The sequence below is a fragment of the Oncorhynchus keta genome, chromosome 19 (genome assembly GCF_023373465.1).
Source record: "Oncorhynchus keta strain PuntledgeMale-10-30-2019 chromosome 19, Oket_V2, whole genome shotgun sequence".
NCBI lineage: Eukaryota > Metazoa > Chordata > Actinopteri > Salmoniformes > Salmonidae > Oncorhynchus > Oncorhynchus keta.
Genome location: NC_068439.1, coordinates 55,043,452 through 55,056,028, shown reverse-complemented (window position 1 = coordinate 55,056,028; position 12,577 = coordinate 55,043,452). Strand labels below are relative to the sequence as shown.

At 48.8% G+C, this 12,577-nt stretch overlaps 1 protein-coding gene across 14 annotated transcripts in view; it reads right to left on the bottom strand.

The window, feature by feature from the left end:
* Window positions 1–12,577, bottom strand: part of LOC118370802 (gephyrin) — a 119,164-nt gene that overhangs the window by 29,594 nt on the left and 76,993 nt on the right. For 9 of the 14 annotated variants that reach the window (XM_052470811.1, XM_052470812.1, XM_052470816.1 and 6 more), the window contains exon 9: window positions 783–824. The exons of the other annotated variants lie outside the window; for them this stretch is intronic. In XM_052470811.1, the coding sequence (XP_052326771.1) occupies window positions 783–824 (42 nt within the window). The remainder of the gene's footprint in view (window positions 1–782; window positions 825–12,577) is intronic. 14 annotated transcript variants of the gene reach the window in all.

Below are 12,577 nucleotides of genomic sequence, written 5' to 3'. Positions count from 1 at the left end.
TCTATTTATTTTTATAAATAGATGTTACTTACAGGAGAACTATTGTGTCCTCCCACTGCCCATCTATTGTAGATGGATACCATATCCCTTCCCAATCATCAATCTCACTAACAATAAATTAAGCACAAGGGAGGTGCCTGTAAGAGATGTTGTCACAGCGCTGAGTAAGAGCAAGCCTACCTCAAAACCAGCTGAAGGGTAGAGCAATGCACTGTTGGTACAAGCACCGCTGCCGACGCACAGCGAGACGGCTACCGTGACGTTTCAACTCTAACACTGTATTTGGAACGTCACTGAGTCACATGTCACATGGCACGAGGTGTGAGTGTGTGGTGAGGTGGTGACGTGAGTGGAGCTGTGTGTGGGGAGGGAGGGATTCCATTAGATACAACTTAGGGCATCTCAGACGATAGGATGCGTTCGATTACACTATGGTCCAGATGTTAACATGAAACTGGTCAAAAGGCCTGTACATACTCTGATACGGGAAGAGATTTAAAAATGCAAAGGATTCTGGGATTTGCAGTACTCCGAGAGACGACTGTGTCCTTCCACCTAGCAGGGGCAGCATGCAGGGCAGACATACAGATAAAGGGAAGAAGGAGGATGAACATTGTGCAAAACAGAGGAAGAAGGAAGAAGGAAGGAGGGATGGAGTGACTGCGCAAAACATGCCAGGTGAACGAGGAGGGGGGACCATGGTAACCGATGCCATGACGATGCCATGACGACGTCATGACGACGGTGGCCATGGCGATTCCTTAGTAGGCTTGCAAGAGTACCTCAGCAATGCTTAGGGTGGATGAACAGGAGGGGAGCCGCGCCTGGTGCCACAAGAGAGAAGGAGGAGGAGGAGGAGAAGGGGAGAAAAGAACAGGGTTAACACAGCCAGAAGCCAGACAGACAGACAGACACTGAGACAGACAGCGCCACTGTCTCATGCCGTGTTCATGCGGTATCAGAATTATCCTATACTCAAGACCAACACTGCCATAAAGCAGCTCAGACGCATCAAGACAGTATCCAAAATTGCCTTCCAAGTGTTAAGTTCAAGTGGGAAACTCGGGTAGCGTTGTTGTACCCCCAGTTTCCCAGTTCCTAGTTTCCACATGAATGCAGCATCAGTGTGTCTGTCTCAGTTAAAGTCAGCACAGCCGAGGGTCAGGCATTATGACACATATAGTACAGCACAGGACAACAAGGTAAAGCTGAGACTCCTGACTGAGGACCAGAGGAGAGCACAGTTACATTGATCAATTAGATTTATTGCAATTGTTGCATTGACCGTCTCTTTTGTTGATTTATTGATTGTGTGTGTGTGTGTGTGTGTGTGTGTGTGTGTGTGTGTGTGTGTGTGTGTGTGTGTGTGTGTGTGTGTGTGTGTGTGTGTGTGTGTGTGTGTGTGTGTGCGTGTGTGTGTGTGCGTGCGTGTGTGAGATACTCCGTGCCTGTGAGAATGAATGTGTAGTGTCTGCATGTCTGAGTGCACGACCCACAGCAAATCACCAAAACCTTAACTTACCGTAGGAAAGATTTTGTACATAGAAACAGTTCATTTGTGTGACAGTTTACCCTCCGTTAAATCAGCAACTTACTCTACAAAACAGTTTGGGTGTTTATTTATTTCTGAACCTTTATTGAGCGAGGCAAGTCAGATAAGAACACATTCTTATTTACAACGACGGCCTACTCCAGCCAAACCCGGGCGACGCTGGGCCAATTGTGCGCCACACCTGAATTCAAACCAGGTACTATAGTGACGCCTCTTGCACTGAGATGCAGTGCCTTAGACTGCTGCGCCACTCAGAGGCTCATGATTTTTACATAGAAAACATATTACAAACTATCACATTACCATACCCATAACTGTCTATCCCCTGTTTGATCTGTAGACTTAACTGTAGACCTCAGACCAGTCTATCCCTAAGCTGCTCTGTAGCCTGATGAATGGGAGTAGTACAATGTGATGTGGGGATCCATTCAAAGACATATTTAAGGAAAATCCTATTTTACTATGATGATAACCTCATTAAGTACACAAGTACAAGTATTTCAATCTATTGTAGCCCACACAAACACTCATTTGACCAATGACAGACTAGACAAACACTGCCCTCAAAAGCTGACCAATGACAGACCAGTAAACCACTGCCCTCTCCGACAGTGACCAATGACTGACCAGAAAACCCACTGCCCTCCAAAATGACCAATGGCAGACCAGCAAACAACTGATCCCCTCTAATTCCTCAAAAGATCTGACCAGTATGCCTCGGCCAACCTTGATATTCTAACGCCAAGCCCCTTCAGAAGCCTTTAAAATCATCTATTACTTAGACTGCGCATTAAATGGCACTCTATTCCCTATATAGTGCACTAGTTTTGACCATAAAGCTCATAGGAAACAGTGTGCCATTTCCGATTCAGCCTATAAGTCTAACAGTCTGAGAGATCCACTCTAAACTGCCACTCTGGGAATTGTAAGGGAAAGACCGCATGAGGCTGTGGCAGGAATGCACAATGGAATAGCGACCAGAGCGAAGGGATGTTTGCACATCAAATCCTCCCGGCTTTTCAATTCAAAAGGCTGCAGCTGCAGTATGCTCCATGTAGAAATGATAATACGTCCTATTGTAGTGGTAAACCATGAGCTAGTGAGAGTGGTGCAGTGGAGGGAAGGGGCTAACGCAGTAGAGTGTGTGTATGTTCGTGGTTCTCTGGGTCTGCCCACCAGTCTCAATGGTTTGCATGGGCCCACGTGGTGAATGAACAGCGCTACGGTACTTTGAATGCAGTGGGTCAAGGCAGAGCCTCCATTCAGTCTCATCCACTCCACTCGGTTTCTGTCTCTGACACTTTTGAATGGTCTCTGTTTTCTGATCGTTTTCTAGGCTAGGCTAGGGTACAACCCCCGCAGGCAAACTCAGAGCAAGACGGCAGGAGTAAGTGAGGACAAAAATACTGGAAACAGTACACAAGAATACAGACTTACATACACGCATGCAAGCACCCACACATTTGGGAATATGTGCACACACACACACACACACACACACACACACACACACACACACACACACACACACACACACACACACACACACACACACACACACACACACACACACACACACACACACACACACACACACACACACACACACACACACACACGTACACGCACACACTCCACGCATAATAATCTGGACTCTGTGTGTAATATGTTCCCTAATTTGGATCTAAAGCCATTGGACCCAAATGGACTACAGAGACTCAGAGCCAAACATATACAGGTACAGCTGTGTCTCCAGCAGAGACAAAAGTGGAGCTTTCACTTTGATCAAATCTTCTACTCTCATCTCATCACGGCCTCACGAAACCAAGGATGGCCTATACAGTACACATTCCATTTAGGCTTAGGCTGTATACCGTATATTACATTTACATTACCAGCAGAGACAAAAGTGGATGACATCCAGTTCACTTTTTGCATCTAAATCAAATCTAGGTATTCCTTAAAGAGGTGGGGTGTCAGGTGTCTCCGGAAGGTGGTGATTGACTCATCTCATGGGGAGCCAGAGGGAACCTGGGCTGAGCAGGCCAGAGGTGGATGAACGCAAACCAGCCTGGAGGGATGGCCTAGGCAAGCACCATGGTCTTGTAGCGGATGCGAGCTTCAACTGGAAGCCAGTGGAGAGAGCGGAGGAGCGGGGTGACGTGAGAGAACTTGGGAAGGTTGAACACCAGACAGTGTATATACCGGGGTATTTGGAAGTTGCCTCTGGATGGCTTTTCAATAGCGTCAATACCGCTGAAACTATTTCTTTGAAGTTCTTCCAATACATTTAAATATATACTTTTTATGTAAATGCCTGCAGTCAACTTGTGCAACACGTTAGGAGATAAAGCAGATTGTGTTCTTCATTTCACCTTGTCACGTTATTCTATATTATTTCTCAGAACTTATTTCATGTGTTTGTTTGTAAATAGCACTAACCCTAACCCTAACGGGAGAAAGAGGGAGCTGTGTATTAACAGAGGTCATAGTTCATTTTGAAACCCAACCGTGTGTTGTTTTGCTTCAATAGACGGATCAGGGAGATGCAGCTAAAGTTGAAGTTCTCATTGGTCCGGAAAGAGCTTCGTTTTCATCAGATGACAACAGAAGTGCAACGCTATTTGGCTGACAGCCACACAAGTAAATGAGCTTACAATGAAAAAGAAAGGTATTTTTGGCAAAAGTGATGCATGGACATCATGTTTAATTTTAATTTGATTTATTTCACCTTTATTTCACCAGGTAGGCTAGTTGAGAACAACTTCTCATTTGCAACTGCGACCAGGCCAAGATAAAGCAAAGCAGTGTGACACAAACAACGTCACAGAGTTACACATGGAATAAACAAACATACAGTCATAACATAGAATAGAAAAAGTCTATACACAATGTATGCAAATGAGGTAGGACAAGGGAGGTAAGGCAATACATAGGCCATAGTGGTGAAATAATTACAATATAGCAATTAAACACTGGAGTGATGGATGTGCAAAAGATGAGTGTGCAAGTAGAGATACTGGGGTGCAAAGCAGCAAAATAAATAAAATAAAAACAGTATGGGGGGTAATTGGATGGGCTATTTACAGATGGGCTATGCACTGTTCGCTGCTCTGACCCCCCAATGGTGGAACAAACTCCCTCACGACGCCAGGACAGCGGAGTCAATCACCACCTTCCGGAGACACCTGAAACCCCACCTCTTTAAGGAATACCTAGGATAGGATAAAGTAATCCTTCTCACCCCCCCCCCCTTAAAAGATTTAGATGCACTATTGTAAAGTGGCTGTTCCACTGGATGTCATAGGGTGTATGCACCAATTTGTAAGTCGCTCTGGATAAGAGCGTCTGCTAAATGACTTAAATGTAAATGTAATTTAAATGTACAGGTGCAGCGATCTGTGAGCTGCTCTGACAGCTGGTGCTTAAAGCTAGTGAGGGAGATATGAGTCTCCAGCTTCAGTGATCTTTGCAGTTCATTCCAATCATTGGCAGCAGAGAACTGGAAGGAAAGGCGACCGAAGGAGGAATTGGCTCTGCGGGTGACCAGGGAAATATACCTGCTGGAGTGCATGCTACGGGTGGGTGCTGCTATGGTGACCAGTGAGCTGAGATAAGGCGGGGCTTTACCTAGCAAAGACTTATAGATGACCTGGAGCCAGTTGGTTTGGCGACGAATACGAAGCGAGGGCCAGCCAATGAGAGCATACAGGTCGCAGTGGTGGGTAGTATATGGGGCTTTGGTGACAAAACGGATGGCACTGTGATAGACTGCATCCAATTTGATGAGTAGAGTGTTATTTTGTAAATGACATCCCTGAAGTCAAGGATCGGTAGGATATTCAGTTTTACGAGGGTATGTTTGGCAGCATGAGTGAAGATGCTTTGTTGCAAAATAGGAAGCCGATTCTAGATTTAATTTAGGATTGGAGATGCTTAATGTGAGTCTGGAAAGAGAGTTTACAGCCTAACCAGACACCTAGGTATTTGTAGTTGTCCACATATTCTAAGTCAGAACCGTCCAGAGTAGTGATGCTGGACGGGCGGGCAGGTGTGGGCAGCGATTGGTTGAAGAACATGTATTAGGTTTGCTTGCATTTATGAACAGTTGGAGGCCCCGGCAGGACAGTTGTATGGCATTGAAGCTCGTCTGGAGGTTAATTAACACAGTGTCCAACGAAGGGCCAGAAGTATACAGAATGGTGTCGTCTGCGTAGAGGTGGATCAGAGTATCACCAGCAGCAAGAGCGACATCATTGATGTATACAGAGAAAAGAGTTGGCCCGAGGCTTGAACCTTGTGGCACCCCCATTGAGACTGCCAGAAGTCCGGACAACAGGCCCTCCGATTTGACACACTGAACTCTGTCTAAGAAGTAGTTGGTGAACCAGGCGAGGCAGTCAGTTGAGAAACCAAGGCTGTTGAGTCTACCGATAAGAATGTGGTGATTGACAGAGTCGAAAGCCTTGGCCAGGTCGATGAATACAGCTGCACAGTTTTGTCTCTTATCGATGGCGGTTATAATATCATTTAGGACTTTGAGCGTGGCTGAGGTGCACCGATGACCAGCAGTTTGTTAACTTGGCTTTCGAAGACCTTAGGAAGGCAGGTTAGGACAGATATAGGTCTGTAGCAGTTTGGGTCTAGAGTGTCTCACCCTTTGAAGATGGGGATGACTGCAGCAGCTTTCCAATCTTTGGGGATCTCAGTCGATACGAAAGAGAGTTTGAACAGGGTACTAATAGGGGTTGCAATAATTTCGGCTGATCATTTTAGAAAGAGAGGTTCCAGATTATCTAGCCTGGTTGATTTGTAGGGGTCCAGATTTTGCAGTTCTTTCAGAACATCAGATATCTGGATTTGGGTGAAGGAGAAATGGGGAGGCTTGGGCAAGTTGCTGTGGGGGCCAGCCATAGAAAAATGCTTATTGAAATGCATATTCTCAATTATGGGGGATTTATCGGTGGTGACAGTATTTCCTAGCCTCAGTGCAGTGGGCAGATGGGAAGAGGTGTTCTTATTCTCCATGGACAATACAGTGTCCAAGAACCATTTGGAGTTTGTGCTACAGGATGCACATTTCTGTTTGAAAAAGCTAGCCTTTGCTTTCCTAACTGCCTGTGTATATTGGTTCCTAACTTCCCTGAAAAGTTGCATATTGCGGGGGCTATTCGATGCTAATGCAGTACGCCACAGGATGTTTTTGTGCTGGTCAAGCGCAGTCAGGTCTGGCGTGAACCAAGGGCTATATCTGTTCCTGGTTCTACATTTTTGGAATGGGGCATGTTTATTTAAGATGTTGAGGAAAGCACTTTAAAAAATAACCAGGCATCCTCAACCAGGTTCTCAACCAGGTTGATTAGAAAGGCCTGCTCCTGGTTGAAGACAGCAGAGGTGTATTTGGAGGGCAGGTTGGTTAGGATGATATCTATGAGGGAGCCCGTGTTTACGGATTTGAGGTTGTACCTGGTAGGTTTATTGAAAATTTGTGTGGGTTTAAGGGCATCAAGCTTAGATCGTTGGATGGCCGGGGTGTTAAGCATGTTCCAGTTTAGGTGACCTAACAGCACAAGCTCTGAAGATAATGCTTATCATAGAAAGAATGTACATTTCCTAATGTTTCGCTTAAAGTTAATCTTTCATTTTACCGTAGAAAAGTAGGCTATTAACACCAAGACAAGTATTTCCATATCAGTCAGAGTGTGCTGGTATAATGCCTGTTGGTGAATTCTCATCTGAAGCACAAACTGAAACATTTTACATTTGGCATCTCATGTGTTTTATCATTTTTACCTGTGTGAAAAACAGAATTCTGCGTTAATGCGACCCCTAAGTTTAACTTACAAGTTTTCTAAGCAAGTTGGCTGAATTAATAAGGTGACGGGGGGTCATATTGTTTTAGCTTTCTGCCGTGTTTGGGAAGTCAAAGCCCTTTGGATGAGCTACCTGTATCTTGATTTCCTTGTGTTTTTTTGTCCACTCAGTTGTCGGCCTGTCTGCTCCTCCCCTCTCTTCTCCAATCAGACCAGGCAGACCTCTTGCCCTAGCGACTCCAGAGTCCACACAGACAAAGCGTGTACACATGCTGTCTCAGTGCCAGTACGGTTCTTCCTTCAGACAAGCATGTGTCAAAACGTTGTTCACCGCCACAATGTCTCTCGTTCATACCCGCTTGTAAATGTCTAAACTCACCAAGAATGACATTCGGTAGCTCCTACCTACATATGTATAACTTCATGAGCTGGGTTCCCTGTCTTTGCAATTAGTTCATTTCCGTTTGCGCTCGTTAGCATATTTGCATTTTTTTGTCGCCCCTTTGTGTACTAAGCCGGTAATACCATAAATCTCGGGATGAGAGAAGGACGGTATGATGATATGAAAATCTGGATACTGCCCAACCCTAATTCCATTCCATTCCATTCAACACTTCATAGGAATTTACATCTTTCATTTTACAGTAAGAAACTGCATTGTAATTTTCAGATCTATGAGTTCATGTGTCGCTGTATCTCCAGGCAGTGTTATGTCTCTATTGCAGTATATACCTTCCATTTCTCCATCCATCCAGTCCCCTACCAGCTCCGATTCTGGACCCTACTCTAGGGCCCTGGCTCAGAGGAACTATGGAGCCCAGTGGAGCTGCCTGTCTCTGTCTCCCTCTCCTCCCCCCTGCCTTTATGTAACCCTCAGTCTCTCACTCTCTCTTGAATACTGCAGCGACACGGCCACCACACTAGGCACGTGAGTCCTGCACCTCCCCCTCCTCCCCTTCTTCCCTCCTCCTCACCCCAGCCCCGCAGTCGACGTACGCATGTCCCCTCCCCCGCCCTCTCCTCTCTCATCCCTGTGCACTTCCTACCTTCACACAGACTCATCATCGCTGCGTACGTATTTATGGCTAACCATCATCATCACCATCATCATCATCATCATCAGACCACACACACTGGGCCATGCGTGTCGACGCACACATTCGCATGCAGTACACACACACAGGCACACGGCACAAATACTGACAGTAAACACTCTAATTCATGTACAGACAGTATCCTCCATCATACACACTCCCAACAACACAGTCCAGAAACCCACTCTCAAACCGCAGGAGGAAAGACACTACTTACCATCCTCAGAGTGGAGTCAGCACTGAGCGAGTTCTTCAACATGTGCACACCAGCACACACACACACACACACACACACAGGCAATCTGAGAGTGTGCGTGAGCGACAGAGCAAGCAGAGAGAGACAGAGAGAGTTCAGTTAGGGAGGAAGAGCAACAGAGAAGCAGCGTGCACGAGAAGGAGAACAGGAGGGAAAGCAACAGAGAGACAGAAAGAGGGAGAGGAGGAGTGACAGAATAAGAAGGAGGGGGTGGTGTGGGTGTGCAGCGCCCATGTGAGTGTCTGCCTGTCTGTCAGCACATGGTAGAGGGGCTGACACTCTCCATCCTTTGTCCCTCTACTCTCTCTTCTTTCTCTCTAACCTTCTCTCTCTCTCTCTCTCTCTCTCTCTCTCTCTCTCTCTCTCTCTCTCTCTCTCTCCCTCTCTCTCCCTCTCTCTTTCGCTCTCTCCCTTTTCTCTCTCTGTACTGATTGGAGCAGTAGCAGAGTAGCAGAGGGAGTACAATTACTGTGACTGAGTGATATGACGAATGCTAGTGGGCTTACACACACATTTTGAAGACAGTGTAAGGACAGAAATGGACAGACCGACACAGAGAAAGAGAGGCAGACAGACAGCCAGTGCAGCAGAGGCCTTCTTACCGAGGCAAGGCACTGCTATGACGCTCAGGATATACCTCAAAATGTAGCTTGTTTCTCTTTCTCTTCCTCCCCTTCATCGTCCCCTACCCTACCCCCCTTCTCTCCCTCTCCCACTCCCTCCTCTCTATTTTTCCCTCAACTCTCTCTCTCAGTGCATCTCATAAATCCCCCACACGTCGAGTGGTCCGAGGAGGAGGAGTCACTTTTACGAGCCTCCCTGTGCTGGAGGAGGGTTATCATACACTCACAATCAGTGCTGTTACCCCAGCCTCTCTGTGCTGTGGAGGGACACACACACACACACACACACACACACACACACACACACACACACACACACACACACACACACACACACACACACACACACACACACACACACACACACACACACACACACACACACACACACACACACACACACACACACACACACAGGTGTATGAGTTTGAGAGCCCATGTCTATGCCTTCCACTGGAGAATAAAGCCTTTATGGTACAGGCTGTAAAACAAGAGCAGGCTCTACACAGCCCGAGAGCAGAGACCCACGTCTGCCTGCTGCCTACTGCCTGTTTGCCTTCACTTACCGCAGGGCACAGACTTGGAGGAAAACACGCAGAAACAGAAACACACACACACATGCCCACAGAAAACACTCAGTTAAGGTTTCTTTCTCACACTAGCCTTAGTTGGCATGCACACAAGCGCACACACAAACACACACTCCCCCATCCAGACCCCCCCCCACACACACACACCTCCACGCCTCTGGTGACATTCTCAGAAATTAGTGTGTGTGCCAGAGGGGGTACTGGGAGACAGAGTAGGTACAGATCCTCTGAGTGCCGTCCAAAACACACACACACAAATCCCCTGTCGACAGTGGGAAGGTGGGAAGGGAGGGAGGGCCGCTTGGCAGCCTGGTCCAACAGCGCCCTGAGCCAGAGGACATTACCGCTGTCGGCCCCCGACCACACACACTCTGTTTTATACACTTACTAAAACCACCGCCACGTCATTGGGAAGCAGCCAGTGCCATCAGGCCGCAGACACTACACACACGGCGTAGACACGGCATAGACACGGCGTAGACACGGCATAGACACGGCATAGACACGGCATAGACACGTCACGGCATAGACACGGCATAGACACGGCGAGACACGGCATAGACACGGCATAGACACGGCATAGACACGGCATAGACACGCCGTAGACACGGCATAGACACGGAATAGACACGGCATAGACACGTCATAGACACGGCGTAGACACGGCGTAGACACGGCATAGACACGGGCGTAGACACGGACAGACACGCCGTAGACACGGCATAGACACGGAATAGACACGGCATAGACACGGCATAGACACGGCGTAGACACGGCATAGACACGGCGTAGACACGGCATAGGCATAGACGTCCACGGCATAGACACGGAATAGACACGGCATAGACACGGCGTAGACACGGCATAGACACGGCATAGACACGGCTTAGACACGGCATAGACACGGTGTAGACACGGCATAGACACGGCATAGACACGGCATAGACACGGCGTAGACACGGCATAGACACGGCGTAGACACGGCATAGACACGGCATAGACACGGCATAGACACGGCGTAGACACGGCGTAGACACGGCATAGACACGGCGTAGACACGGCGTAGACACGGCATAGACACGGCATAGACACGGCATAGACACGGCATAGACACGGCATAGACACGGCATAGACACGGCGTAGACACGGCATAGACACGGCATAGACACGGCATAAACACGCCGTAGACACGCCGTAGACACGGCATAGACACGCCGTAGACACGGCATAGACACGGCATAGACACGGCATAAACACGCCGTAGACACGGCATAGACACGGCATAAACACGCCGTAGACACGGCATAGACACGGCATAGACACGGCATAAACACGCCGTAGACACGGCATAGACACGGCATAGACACGGCATAAACACGCCGTAGACACGCCGTAGACACGGCATAGACACGGCATAAACACGCCGTAGACACGCCGTAGACACGCCGTAGACACGGCGTAGACACGGCGTAGACACGGCGTAGACACGGCATAGACACGGCATAGACACGGCATAGACACGCCGTAGACACGGCATAGACACGGCGTAGACACGGCATAGACACGCCGTAGACACGCCGTAGACACGGCATAGACACGGCATAGACACGGCATAGACACGGCATAGACACGCCGTAGACACGCCGTAGACACGGCGTAGACACGGCGTAGACACGGCATAGACACGCCGTAGACACGGCATAGACACGGCGTAGACACGGCGTAGACACAGACACGGCGTAGACACGGCGTAGACACGGCGTAGACACGGCATAGACACGCAGTAGACACGGCATAGACACGGCGTAGACACGGCGTAGACACGGCGTAGACACGGCATAGACACGCCGTAGACACGGCATAGACACGCGTAGACACGCCGTAGACACGGCGTAGACACGGCGTAGACACGGCGTAGACACGGCATAGACACGGCATAGACACGGCGTAGACACGGCATAGACACGGCATAGACACGGCATAGACACGGCATAGACACGGCATAGACACAGCGTAGACACGGCATAGACACGGCATAGACACGGCATAGACACGGCGTAGACACGGCATAAACACGGCGTAGACACGGCATAGACACGTCATAGACACGGCATAGACACGGCGTAGACACGGCATAGACACGCCGTGACACGCCGTGAGATAGACACGGCATAGACACGGCATAGACACGCCGTAGACACGGCATAGACACGGCATAGACACGGCACGGCGTAGACACGGCATAGACACGGCGTAGACACGGCATAGACACGCAGTAGACACGGCATAGACACGGCGTAGACACGGCGTAGACACGGCGTAGACACGGCATAGACACGCCGTAGACACGGCATAGACACGCCGTAGACACGCCGTAGACACGGCGTAGACACGGCGTAGACACGGCATAGACACGGCATAGACACGGCGTAGACACGGCATAGACACGGCATAGACACGGCATAGACACGGCATAGACACGGCATAGACACGGCATAGACACGGCGTAGACACGGCATAGACACGGCATAGACACGGCATAGACACGGCATAAACACGGCGTAGACACGGCATAGACACGGCATAGACACGGCATAGACACGCCGTAGACACGGCATAGACACGGCGTAGACACGGCGTATACACGGC